General features: G+C 40.9%; 1 protein-coding gene across 1 annotated transcript in view; it reads right to left on the reverse strand.

Moving 5' to 3' along the window:
- PLPPR1 (phospholipid phosphatase related 1) overlaps window positions 1-5211 on the reverse strand; it is a 73636-nt gene extending 68425 nt beyond the window's left edge. The window contains exon 1 of the mRNA XM_086479690.1: window positions 5149-5211. Within this exon, the coding sequence (XP_086335816.1) occupies window positions 5149-5211 (63 nt within the window). The remainder of the gene's footprint in view (window positions 1-5148) is intronic.
- Between the last annotated feature and the right edge of the window lie 9643 nt (window positions 5212-14854).

Here is a 14854-nt window from a genome sequence, read left to right on the forward strand (position 1 = left end):
CAAGTATAATCAGTTTGATCCATCAAATTCAAAGCCAGATTGTACTTGGCTCTCCTACACTGCCCTAGCATGAGTTTTGTCCTAGAAAGCCAACACCGAAAATGGGATGAAGAAAGACAAAGAAGACCACAGCGCATGGAAAGCAGTGCTAGATCAAGACCTCAGGGCAGCTCACCACTCCCCTAGGGAGAGAACTGGGATTCGCCAGGCATTGCACTTCTCCCACTTCTACACCAGATGTTGCCTAGGTCTGGGGGAGCTTAAGTGTTCTGACAATTTATTCCTGCCTGTAGAAAACTGGGCCACTGTGTACAAAACACACCTCTGCCAGCTGTGATTTTACTTTTCCTCACCTTCAACCAGTACACATGTGGATGTTATATGGAGGGATGTAACACAGCACTCCTTGGATCAAACCTTGCAAAGCAGGGTTGCAAAGTAGTGAGGCAGCTGTGCTGAAGCATCATTAAAGATGTTTCTGACAGCACGTTGTCACACATGTCCCAGCAGGTGAAGGAGGGAGGAGATGCTCCACAAAGAGTTTTGGCAACAAATGTCACTGTAAGTCAAAAGTATGTGAAAAAGGAAGAATATGTGAGAATTTTTTTCCTGTCATCCCTGATGCTACTTCTCTTACTTTCTCTCATGCTTGCCTACGATCCATAAGGCCACTTTAGTGATCAGTCCTGGCCATCAACAAATCCTCAAACAGGGTGCTGTGCACTATTTGCGTACCAACAGCTAGGAGCTCTATAGCCTTTGCTGCATGCTCTGGGTCCATCACTGACTCCAAAGGGCTCTGGAAGCTACTGGACTAGGGCATCCCACTCTTTGCACTTCTATTTAACAATTACCAGCAGCTAACAGCACTGGATCTCACAGACCAGGTACTCAACAGTCCGTACACTGCTCAAAGCAGTGGCACATTTCAGGTGAATGAGGAACAAAATTGGTCTAATCTTGTTGCAACCTCTTACATGTAAACCAAGGCTGGGCAAGAGCCTCCTGAAGGCTCCTTTCCCTGATGCTCGCTCCAAGCAGGGGAGCAGGGAAAAGGAGAATATTAGTCTCCTGTACATCTTAATTAATTGCTTCTGTGCTTAACAAAATGTAGTATACCAAACCTTCATAGACGTTTGGTGACAAATGTCAGACTGTAATGATACCTCTTATAACACAATAAAGAACCATCTAGAAAGCTGCCTGCATTATTTGGAAGAGGGGCTCAGATTTTATAAGTGGCTAAAAATTAGTTTAATGATTCCCTATTTAGCCTTCAAATTTAATCATAATGTGACACTGTGTTTCTAATTAGGAACTGAAAATGTTGATTTAACATTTCTGTTGTTACAGATTAGACACCATGTGCTCTCTGTATTATTAAAAAGTTCATATTTTGAACATAAAAAAGAATTTGCAGAGTCAGGCACAGGGTTTAAGTTTTTATAATGAGCCATTCATCTTCAGGTCAGGTTTCATAATAACTAACTGCTATAAGTTAGTTCAGTGTGAGGAAAACTAAACAGAAAAAAATGGAAATGTGAAATTGAAAGTGTCACATTTGCACAGACTGAAGCATAATAGTATTTAAAATGTTCAAACTGTTTGTGACATCTCATTTCTACCACTGCCATCACAATTTCTTTGAACGTACACTGCATACTGGGCAGTCAGCAAGTATCTACTAGCAAGGCATCTGACATGACAATCAAGGCTCAGCATTTTTTTCTTAAGAGCAAGTATCTCAAAACTTTTAATCACAGGACCACATTCCATGGAAGACAGCAGGGCATGCAGCACATTCTGGGATGTGATAATATTTACTGACCATCTCTTTTCCTACTCATGATCACTAACATGTGTGCTGGTAGATTGTTTTCACATGGAAAAATGTTATCAGGAAAGCTGGAAACATTTTTAGCTGTCCTGCATAAACCTTTAGCAACTGCAGCAAGGTGTCACACAGCTAATCAATGCTTAAAAGCTGTGAAAATAGGGCCCATTCTAACCCAGGCAACCCAGCACAGGACTTGGTGTCTGGGGTAGCTCTTCTAAAAAGCACTTCCTTTAGTCTGAGAAGCATGGCAGAAGGAAAAGAAAAACACCTTCGGTGTGCCTTAAGATTCACAGGGGCTTTTCAGACTGAATGGCTACAATCAATCATCTCTGCATTCCCAGCAGGAAATTAGATTTCCTGTTGTTTAACACTACAATGTTTGACATAAGTCTATGCATTTGTAGTTCCAGTAGTGCTACATTAAAAATCTATGCTGTGGACAAAGAGGGGAAGAAATACATGTTTTCATCAAATGTGGCAAAGACAACATCTTTTCAGACACACCTCTCTGCTTTTGACTGATTTTTAATTTAAAATTGTGTTTTAATCAGCAAAGCAAGTATATGAAAGGACAAGGAAAGCACACTTACAGGGCAAAAAATTATTTTCTCTTCCTCCTGTAAAAAGATTTATTCTTATATTCATGCCAGTCTTGTCTGCAGGAAGGACAGTTTCTATCTCTGTCACAGGTTGCCAACCTGTGCCTGACAGGACTGAAAATCTTCAGAGCTGCTTGTTTAAGCAATAAATTTGAGACATCTCGTTCCTGATGGTGTTTATTTGGTTTCTTCTGAGCTTATTGCTTGTTTTTCCCCATTTTTAGCCTTTCTTTCTCTAGCTGATAGGATAAAGTAGTGACCCATTGTCTCGGTCAGAACAGCCCCTCAGTTTCCCCATAGAGCAGAGACAGAGACTCCACAGGAAGCTGGACATTATGTCAGTGACAGATCCCCGCGAAGCACTGCAAGGCTCAGCCACCTTCCCACACAGGTGTCTGCCATAGCTGCAGCTGGGAAGGCCCTGTACCAAGCTTTACTAGTGGTTTTATTATGGATTTCCTCTGTCCTCATCTTTCAACCAGTCAGATTCCTCCTGCAAGAAAGGCCCATTTAAGTCAAAAGGAAAACTACTACTTACATTAGATTAAGCACCCAGGGATCATCTGACTGTATTTTGGGGGCTAAGCTGGTAGTGCAGAAAGTAGTGAGTGCATATAAGGGAACTGTATGTCCTGTCTGGAGAAGAAACTGTGAGCAGGGGCTACAGGTAAGCAAGGGTTATAGAGGTCCTGGATACCACTGCATGCTTTTCCCATGTCCCTGGTGGAAAGGCCAGTGCTCAGGAGCTCTGGAAAACAACAACTCACAGTGTGGCACACTCAAACCTTCCCAAGATTTCCATGGAAATGGGATAAGTCTTACACAACACCCAGCATTACAATTAGACTTCTGACCGTTTGTAGAGAGAGCACAAAGTTAATCCCAAAGTCTGAGTCACATACACCATGTAGCTGCATGGCTGGGAGCATGAAATTCAGCACTGGGCGAAGTGGCAAGCACTGAGCAGGGGGCAACCATCACTAGACAGGTATCTGGTGATATGTGGGTTGCCCGGAGGAGTGTGAGACGGGCAGAGGCCTCGTGGTCCCAGTCCCCCATTCTCTTTGCCCTGAACAAAAGGAGCCACTACCTCCCCCCATGCAGGTGTAAATTGACAGACTTTGTGGCATTAACATAAGCGATTAAGATTGTCTATAGTCATCCTCACCCGCAGGTATGCCAGGGTGATTAATGTAAAAATTCGAGTATGAATATCATCCCAATTTCGGCCCAAAAATCAGGACAGGATCAACTCAGAACCATACCGATGACCAGACGGATTGACGAATTCGCTCCTTCTCCATCCCCCCTACTTGGGACACCATGTGGGTAATACTATTTACCTCAGCTGACGCTGAGAGATATACTTTTCTTCACTGGGTGTATTTCACATTTTCTCCTCAGGTGCATTTCTGTGCTTCCCTGAGTGTATCCTTGATTCTTGTTTGTCACGACTTCACTGTCTCTTGTTCCACTGTATCCCTGTTACACAGGCTTGTCTATTTGCCAAGTGGCCAGGCCTACAGCAGGCAAGCTGTTATTGTTGTTGATGTGTACGTGTGCGTATAGTGTGTGTTGTTGTTATTATATTAGTGATAAACCTTGCATTATACCTGTAGCTTTTAATTTATCACCGGCAATCCAAAAGAACCTGTAAATGTCACTGTAAATAAATGATTACTGTTTGTCTCCCGATTTGCGTCTCTCGCATATTCTGTGCCCGCCGATTGAAGACCGGATTGACTTCCCCGTTTTCACAACACCGTTTTTAGTGCTTGTCTTGTGGAAGAGCATAAATTGCCTCATAGTCTGGGCCAAAGAGTGAGTACTGCATCCAAGATACATCAGACAGGTGTCTCTGATGATGGTCGGTCACAGGCAGTTATCTCCTTTTCACCATCTAAATTTGATGGAAACTTTCATCTTCCTTGGAAAGCCAGAGCTGACCCCCTTGCCAGGAAAATCATCCCAGCCTTATAAGCACCAGTTGAACATTCATTGATTTGGATAATGATTTTGGTCAGTCTAGCAGTGTTAGGGTAGGTAAGCACCACGAAAAAGCAATTTGTACAGAGTAAAATAATAAGCTAATTAAAAAACCCCAAAACTATCCACAACAAAGATGTGGAGTCATACTCCATTGTGGAAACAACTACTCCTGTAACTTCACTGCTAGTCAATTCACAGCCTTTGTGCTGGCCAAGCTCCTTCATCACACATAAAGTATAGGCATGCCTCATCTAAATTTTATGTTTCACTTGAACTGAAATCAGAGCTGAGTGTTTCTTCCTAAGCCTATGAACCTTTAGACCGTCATTAGACTGAACTGGTCCAGACATTTCCTTAAACAAGGTCTAGTGCTTGTGCAGCAGCAAGATGCATACAGGTCTGAGGAAAAATGGGAAGATGAACAATCACCTGCTGCTGACCTACACCTGCAGGTACACCAAATACCACAGGACTAGCTGGCAAATCAGCATCTACAGTATCTACTGGCAACACAGCATCTACTTGTTCTTGGGTGCTTGTACCTAAGATCTGGCTAACTCATGCAGGACTGTTTTCAGGGGGACTTGATGGCACTAAGGATGAAGATAGATATTCAAGTAAGAAAGCATTCTTCTTTACAAACAAAATGGACAACAAATTATCTAATTCCTGCAGGGCACAGCTGCCTTCTGTGTAGGCTTGACAACTGAATTCTGCACTCACCTCAACAAAGATGAAGCAGGGGATGATGGAATAACTTCTCTGGGTATTGTTTCCTAAAGCCATTTCTCTTCACACTTCTTCGGGAGGCACTGCTCAAAACTTTTTTATCCTGAAAAGAAGAGACAAAGGTATTTCAATATGTTTCACTTTTTTGCGAACTCCACATATAACACAACGAAGTTTGTAACATGGAGCACTGACATATTGGATCAGAGATACAGACCAAAAAGAACATTAAGGTCTAACTTGTGATGGTACAAAATAATTGAGAAGGCACTCCATTTGCAGCACAAAAGCAAGAGACAGACACAAGTTACAAGATACATCATCTACAGAGCAAAGAGCGATGAGGAATACAACTGTTTTCCTTAATTCCAATCCACTCCCAAGCAAAAGTTTCTTCCTCGTGACTGTAAAATCACATTTTCAGCCCACTGTCCTGACTGCAGTGTGTTTTAAATCAAGAGGTTTTGGTAATTGACTTGTGAACTTGTACTTTAAAAGGCACACTTATAGTACATTAATTGAACACATGATCACAATGTTTATCTGCAGAAGTGTGACCTGCTTAAGGTGACAGCATGTTTCATGCACAAGAAGATCCCTAACAAGCAAATACAACAAAAACGTAACAAAGGACTGGACCCTTGTTGCAGAGCCTTTGTAGCCTGATATAAATTTGTACATTAACCCATGAAACCCTACTACTTTTGGCATTGCTTCAGGCTACTGGCTATTCTAATTAACATAACCTTATAATGCTCAGTGCGAAAACACTTAATCTCTTTACAGCACAAAAAAAGTAGGAAAGGAGAGAACAAAAGACCGAGAATTTTTACTGAGAGTGTTTGTGCTTTTCTGCATGCATGAGGCAACATATCAAGAAGCTAAGTCTGTCTTAAATGAATTTAGAGAGAGGAACAGGGAAGGGGGGGGCTGGAAAAGCAGCATGTAGCTCAGAAGTGCCAGGTGCATGCTTCAACAGAGCATGAGACACGGAAGAATACAGAAATCCTTTGCTATCAATTTTAACATGTGCACATCAAGCAAAAGCACAGATCTAGGTGGGCCCAACCTCACTTTCAACACTCACACAGAAACCCTGCCCTGATCATAAGTGTCTCCACAGGCGAGGGGCAGGGGGAGGAAGAAGGTGAAAGGTGGTGTATTTTCCAGATGATCCTTCCACAACGTCTTCCCCCAGCTCTTTGACCTCTCTGGCAACTGAGTTGCAATTCAAGCCTTGGCATATGGAGCCTGTGAGGTTCATGAAGGGGTCAGTGCCTTCTCACCAGCTCTCACCAAGGTTACTGGAAGAAATACTATTATCAGAGCATTGAGTTCAGCAGAGGTTATGAAGCCTGATTGAGCAGCTGGATCAGCTGCCAGTGCTTGTCACCTGCACCATACAGCAGGCTCTTGTCTTGCCCTCTATGAACCACTCGATGTACTTCTTAACTCAGCTCTTCACAGTTTGACCCAGAGCTGTAAAATGTATATGACAGTTTTGATAACAGGTTCTAGGCACAGCACAGCTATAGTGACTCCAGTGAAGCTACATCCTGTGTCAGAACGGCTTCTGAACCATTAAGCATTGAAAAACAGAGTCCCAGGTCAGACAAAATACTCAGGAAATGTTACCCGTGACACACCTCAGTTACTCCTATCCTACATTGTATCCCAGTTCTGAAACACAGATATTCTGGAATTTCAAAATGTCTGTTTTTCCAAATATATTTCAAGATAAAATGGGTTTTATCTCAGGGGTTAGTGTCATTGTTTAAAAAAAAGGACAAGGTAATTCGACCCCATTTGGGCTGTGGAAAAAAATTCCCACTATTGATTTTTTAATAACACTTTTCATACCACCAGCTCTTGTGCTGTGTGGTTCTTCCTGTAACTTGGCAAACACATGGTGCCCTGTAGAACAGTAGGTTAAAGAGTCAGAGAAGCTTATAGAGCATTATTCCACAAAACTCTTTTCGTATCCTGGAGATACACTGTCAACACCTTTTTTGCAAATCCTATTTTTCAAATGGCTTAGTGCAAAGATGTTAATACCTCAGCACCTTCATGAATGCTTTGCCAGATCAAACTAACTTAGAAATAACCAAGATCTTCCACAACACTGTCTGATAACTTCAAGCCATGCCTTCAGTTCCAGCTGCTGTGACTGCTGTTTATAACCAAAGCAGAGGGCTGCAAGGCAACCCAAGAATTTAAGAAACATTCTCAACACATGACTGAAAGCAACTGCATAGAGTAGCAAAGAAGCTGAGGGTTCTTAGTAGTCACATAAAACAGCCTAGTTTTTATAAATTTTTTTATTTATAAAACTGCTAAGGGATTCCTGATGTCATAAATATGTATCACTATGTCTGTTCTTTTAAGCTTATTGTGCACCACTGGTCTAAAACACTGCATTGCCTATGGGAAAGCATTTTACATGTCAGCTCCTCTCCTATGTGACACATTTGTGTCAGACATAAGTACTATGAGACCGCATAGTTGCCTGATTAGGCCAGCTAATTCCCAGATTGTGGGAAAACTCTCAGCTAGCCTGTGCTTGTCATAGCGGGTCTTTTCATCAGCTCACTCACAGAAAAGGAAAGGGGAGGAACAGTGCCATCTTGGTGGGAGCACTATCTTTTGTCTTTCTCCAGGTGGCAACGAGTCCTCTAGGGACACAGACAGCAAAACACAGATTACAGCACTCCCTAGATGCTTCAGTCTGCAGAGCAATCAGAGATAAACCACTTTTGCCCAAGAATCAAGGAATCACAGTAAGATGTAAAACAAGTGCTTAGTGACAGTTCTGTTTTACAATCCATGAAGATCTCTTCGCATTGAACAAATTTTTATGGTGCAAAACCTCTGACCAAAGCAACAGAAAATAACAGCTATAATATCAGCATCTGGTATTGCCTTCTTCATTTTTTATTTTTATTTTCATCAATTTGACTCAATTGTTAAGGAATTCATGTTAGCAAAGCTATAAAAGGCTTTTTAGATCCCACTAGCTGTGACCTTTTAAGGCCTGCACTGTATGAGAATAGAATTGGCCAAACCTATTCTAACTAATTAGGGACCATTGTGGAGGGAATATTAATAATTTGGAGCTCTGGTATGATGAGGTGCTTCTACTCTTTAAACAATATATATAATTGTATAATACAATATTTGTGAATTAGTTAGCGTTAGTTAGTTCTCATCTTGCTCAATTTACCCCACGTGCATTTTCAGAAAGCCCCTGATCTACAACATACGAGGTTATTGTCTGACATCTCCTGGGAGAACAAGTGGAGACATAGAATATACATAAGTGAATTGAAAATTAACTGAAAAGGACAGCAACGGAAAAAAGAATTCAAGCTGAAGAGATTTTCTTGCCGCAGGGATCCATCCAGGGGAAAAAAGAAGAATGAAAGTCAAAGAGTGGAAGAAAGAACAATGTTCTAAAAAAAGGTATTTTCTGGTTACTAACCAGCAGAAGAATTTCTAAAAGGCCCATTCAGGTATGTTCTAAAGCTTTTTATGTGATCACGCAGCAGACGGCAAAAACGACATATCTAGGACAAACTAGCATTTGCTGAGCCTTTATAGTATAAACTCCCGCAGCAGACACAATACAACTGATCATTGTTCTGTGTCGTTAGTGCTCAAACCAATTAATTGTTGGTCTGTTCCTCAGGAGACAGTGGTCACCCTTATGTTTTTTAAGTGTCCTGCATAGGTGAGAAGAGAAGATGAACATTATGGCTGTATATATTGCTACAGTGGATATATGGGCACCTGTGGAAAATACCGAAATCAACAATCCAGAAAAGCTAACATGCATCTTTTACCATGTTTTTCAACCTATGTTTCATTGTTTATTTTGCCATTAGCTCAGAGACTGCCAGCCTGAAATGCAGTAACTGCTGCACAGACCATGACAGCAATGTAGCCACTGGCACACATGAGATATCACTGCAGAATCCCATATCTGGTCAGACCAGAGGTGAGGGGGGCAACCACTGATCATCTGGTACCAGGACATGATGCGAACACAAGAAAATTGATTTGATTTCCTGTCCCTCTTCATCTAGACAGTTTAATGATATTTTCAGCAGCAGCTAACATTTTGTTTCAAAATAGAATGTAAATGTTATATTAGGAGGAACACAATTCTGGTATTTCTGTAACAATGTAAAAGATACTTAAAATGCAAGCATTTCCCCATTTGTAAATTAGTTTAACCTTGCATTAATATTTGCAACTGTCTGTTGACAATTGGCTTCAAATTACAAAGATGTTTATCCTGATTAAAATAAGAATTCTGTTTACAAGAAAAAAAATCACTGAAACGTCTGCACCAGTCCATCAAGGATCAATTTGTGCAACTGAAACATGAAATCACGTATGTCAAATGTCCATTCAATTAAGAAAACAAATTCAAACTAATGCCACTGCTGAAGATGATTATCCAAGCTTTTGGAGAGAATTGTATTATTATAACCATTATTTAGTACACTAGCTCTTACAGGTATCATTCTAAAATGGAGTCCTCTATTTCCTGTGGGGGAAACAGAGCCAGAAAGAGTTGAAGCAATTTGCCAGACACCACACAATGACTTGATGTATAGGCTGAAGAAAGACATTATTCTGACTCCTGTCAAGTGCTCCATCCACTTGACTACACAATCTCTACACTTGAAATATACTTGCTAATTCCTGAACAAGAACTACACAGTTCTCACTGTACATTTAAGTAATACATGTTTCCCTTAGCTTGCTATGGAAACCAAAGAGTTGTCCTACTGAAACCATGACAGAATGCACATCACGACTCTGCACAAGCACCAATCAAACATACATCAAGAAGTAACAGCCTTGCATCCTCTCTGTGCAGCTTCACCCCCAGCATGTCCAAAGGCCTCTCATTATCCCAGCGTAACCCTGGCATGAACATGCATGTAATTCTGAACAGATTGAAACAGGATAATAGAGGGTTAAATTGTCTTTCCTAAAGCCGTTTTCCACATAAACCTAACCAATGCATACAAAAGGGCCTAAGGAATCAAAGGTAAGATTTTTCCCGCAAAAGGCAGTCATGTCTATTTAATGTTTTCCTGACTGAAGTATAGACATTTTTAGTGTTTTCAAAGCAATCAGAAACACTGACTGGTGACATGAATCACTGCAAAAGCCAAACTGTGAGAGGAAAAGTACAAATGACATTATAGCATAAAGACCTGTTTGTGATTTGGTTTGTCTGCCTTGCATCCAAACATGATACAGACTGCTTGGTGCTACTGCATAAAGATAATAAAGAAAATAGCACCATGTGTGCCACAATTAGAAGGTAACAGAAAACTGGCACTGAGTTTGCTGTCTCAATGAGCCAGAACACACTGGTTTTGACCTACAAATGAGAAAGTTATCCTTTGGATCAGGTTGCCTTTCATCCATGGAAAAGTGCATACACACAATGGAGCTCGGGCAAGAGGGAAGACACCCACTTACCCCTGGCTTCGCATCATCAAAGAACCCTTTAGCATACCCACCATGAACCGAGGGGCAAAGAGCCACCAACACCACAGCCACCAGACCAGTAACACGGTGTCAGACTGATGACATTGTAAGCCCAAACCCTGACTAACATATTTGAGTCATACTTGATTTTCAGTTGTTAACTGACAAATCGCCTAGTAGCTGATCATAAAAAAATGCATGTTCTAACTTTCAAGACTTGGCTGGTGACTGTCTCCCACAGCACTCCTGTACCAGCAGCACACTTCCTGCTTTGCAAACACTGAAAAGAGGAGCTGAACCGATGAAGCAGGAGCTCAGTTTACTGGATCTAGATATCACCACAGAATAAAATTTATTATAAACTTTCCTAACAGCATAAATGCCTGGTTTCTATTTAAGCTATGGCCATTCAAAGAAATTGTCCTGTCAGTGAAAGTGCTTCTCACACGTATCTCCACAGACTCAACAACAAGAAACTAATTACATATCACTAATGATAGAAAATAAAAGAACAAAAATCTGCCACCAATACACAAAATAAACCCACACATGTTCACCATTGCAATAAACAATTTTGCAGCATTTGAGCACTAAGCCAGAAAAACAGTTTCTCTGATGAGAGTTCTGACCTTTTTATGCTAGCAGAGGTCACATTTTACATTTCTGCACTCATACTAGCAAAACATCTTATAGCAAATGATACCTAAGTAATACAGTTCACAGCATATCTGAAATTATGATCCTGATACAAAACCCAGCTTGTTGTGAAGAAAGTGACATGAACAGCTACCTGGGTTCCTAAAGTACCAATCTCTTAAAAATGTGTTGCTGAATCCCTGGTGGCAAAGCAAGGTTTGATCCACAGAAGAAAGTGATGCCAGCAATTTTAAGAATTCTGTTAGGGATGTTTTCCCTTCATACTAGCTTCATGTGGAAAATTACCCGGTGTCTGAGTGATAACCAGCAGTGTAAAATCTATAGACAGGCAGACCGATAAGGGATCTGCACCAGTTGTATCTTCAAGAGAGTTCAAGTGTTATGTCATCACAGCAGAGGCCTCGCAACAATATCTCAATGCAGGGAGGCAAGTGAAATGCCAATGTAACAGCGACAAAATTCACATTGATGTCACTTGGCCAGAATTTCACACATGTTGTCGAAGTAGAACCCAAACCAAAACAGTATACATAGCAGATACATACATGCTAACATCCAGAAAGCCAAACAATATGGCCACAAGCCTTATTTTGAATTATCTCACACCTGCAAACCTTTGTTCCACAGGTCTGAACGTGTCAGCATGGGTGATCTGTTTCATTTGGTGATGCACTGAATTCCCTATGAAAATGTTCAGTATATCACTTACTCAGTGTTGCTCTGAATGATACCCACTAGAATGTGGTGTCACATCAGCAAAACCATATGAATAAAAAGTTTAACCTGCTTAGCTGATAAAACTTCTCTCTTCCTGCAAAAGGATTAGCAGTGCATGACAAATGAAGAAGGAATCTGATGATGAGATTCATTAGCAAATTCTCAAAAAAATAGTAACAAGCAGTGTCTGAAAAACAAAATCCAAAGCACTTAATTTATCTATGCAATTGACAAGACTGATCCTGCTCCTAACTTTCATTTAACTCAAAAAAGCTAATTGTTTGATTAGACTTGATTTAGACTAATTAATTTGCCTTGTGACCTTCTTTGAACAAATGCAAAAGGCCACTGGTCATTTTTTTCCCTTCCAACTGGTTAAAACTCTGTGTATCTTTAAGGACATTTATAGCAACAAACTGGCAGGTGTGGTCAGCAATGAAGTAACAGTTCAAAGACATAAAGAACTCTGAATTCCAGAGATTAGTAAAATGATTAGTCTAATGAAAACATAGCAGTCTAAAGTTCCAAAAGTAACATATTCCAGATCCAGAAGTGCAACTGATTGAATTGGTTAATCATGGGCTTGAGACACAGGTACTCTGTTTAGCTCTATGCTAAATCACCAGTCTTAAAATATTGTATATAGTTCTAATTTCACTATCTCATTTCCACAACCTACAAAGAAAATAGGAAAGACCCCTTTTTATTTACGGCTGAGAGTTTTGTAAGGCTCAGGCTGGAAAACAAATGTTAAAGTATGACCTCCCTGACACTTGGATACTATCATGAAGAATTTGTGACTGAATTTCACCCTTTGAAATCAATTGTATTGCATTTGGTGCCTCTCCATGAAAAATACTTACAGGAAACCAGGCAACCTCTGGAAAAAACCAAACAGCCTTCCCCTCAGGCTCTTATCACAGTTAACTGGTAGAAAAGGAGGATGACATTGTAGAGAAAGAAGAAAACAAAAGAAAACCTCAAGTTTTGTAATACCAGCTTGTGGAATACAGAGGTTAACAGTGCAATAGGGCAGAAGAGAAGAAAATTGGATAAGCTACAGAAAAACTGCTATGGGATGGAGGGCAGACGAGGAAAACAGACCACAAGTTTTGCCTGTGATGAGAAACCACAAGACTGAAAATTTTGTCTGTTCTAATAAAGGGCTATCAGTACAGCAGATTCTAGAAAACACTTCTCCTTTCCCTTCCCAAATTTCTCAGGTTTTTGCAGAAGAGATTTTAATAGTTATTAAAATAATTTTATTTTAAAATTATTAAAATACTTAATTTTAATATAAGAAAAAAGTTGTCCAAAGACATTTCCCTCATTCAGATGAAAATTTGTACTTTACTCCAGAAAACTGTTAGTGTTGTTGTGGTTTTTTTCTTTTCAAAACATCCTTAGTCAATGGTCCTACTGAAATATATTGAGCTACTAAAAAAGCAATTAGTTCCTTATGTGTTAGAAAGAATAAAAAGTAATGGTTCTTTATTTGTAACACAGTTTCAGAGCTACACACAGAAAGAATTTTGAGAATCCCAATATTAAAAACGTATTTCACAAATATATATGCATGGTCTTTTTGTGTGCCATCCCTGCTGAGCCTAACTCCAAGCAAGCAGCTGATTCACGTGTTTGAGTGCAATCATTTATGCCCTTTTTACTTGCAGGAGGAACTGAGCGGTTACAGTCTCACTTTAACTGGCCAGCAGGGATTTCCTTGATGCCATGAGTGGCTTGCACTGGAACAGATCAGTTCAACCAGTCCCAGCACCTATCTGCCCCTACTCCCTGATACCTTGCACTGCCATGCATCTGCTCCCTGCCAGTTCCCAAGGGAGTACAACCAATCCAGCTGACAGAGATGAAAGAAAAGTCTACGGGATGCTCTGACTGGTAACTGAACTGACGGAAAATGAACGTCCCCATCACACCTTGTCCTGGTTTGGGCTAAATCAGAACTAATTCTGTTTTAGCGCGTTAATTTTTCAGTTAAGTCTCCTCTAACTAACGGCACTTTCTGAAACAGCAGCACATATTTCCAGACAGTGACTGCTTCTAGCAGTGATAAGGCCTGGTGTTTATAGTTGGTACCAAGGAATGGTGTGCAGAGAGGCCTTTGCTTATACTTGTTCTTACAGCGACCAAGGTCACTGCTAAATCTTGTACTCCATGTTGGGGTGCCGGGAGTGAAAAGGGTCGCAAGCACGTACAAGGTCGTCCCTGCAGGGAGAAGTGAACTGGACAGGTGACCCAAACCTGACCAACAGAGTATTCCATCCCATGCACGTCATGTTCAGTATAAAGCTGAGGGATCATGAGGGTCAAGCTCTCTTCTTCAATGGCCGACATCCGAGGAGGACTCTGTCCGTTCTTCTGTCATCAATCTTGATCTGTACATCCCTGAATCCAGTGCCTGAGTCCAGCTCCTGCCTCTGGTTCCCGTCTGCTGCTGAGTCCAGCCTGGGACTGCCCCAGTGCCAGCCCTGCAGCGTCAGTGGTGAGGTATCATCATCAGGGTGGGGGGAGTTGGGTTCAGTATTGGTTTGGTATCTATTTGTATATATTTGTACATATTGTGTATATTTCATTATTTCCTTATTCTTGTTATTATAATTTATTTTATTGTTACTGTTTCATTAAAGCTGTTCTAGTTTTCTTTTCCAAACCGTAAAGTCTCTCTCCCTTGTTCTCTCTCCTTTTCCCTTTTGGGAGGGGAGAGGTGTTAATAGAGAGCGCCTGTCATTCATTAATAGCCGGCCCAGCCTCAAACCGTGACACATGTCTCCTTGCTGAGGAAGAAATGGCATATCCT

This window comes from Leptosomus discolor, chromosome Z, assembly GCF_034619465.1.
Source record: "Leptosomus discolor isolate bLepDis1 chromosome Z, bLepDis1.hap2, whole genome shotgun sequence".
NCBI lineage: Eukaryota > Metazoa > Chordata > Aves > Leptosomiformes > Leptosomidae > Leptosomus > Leptosomus discolor.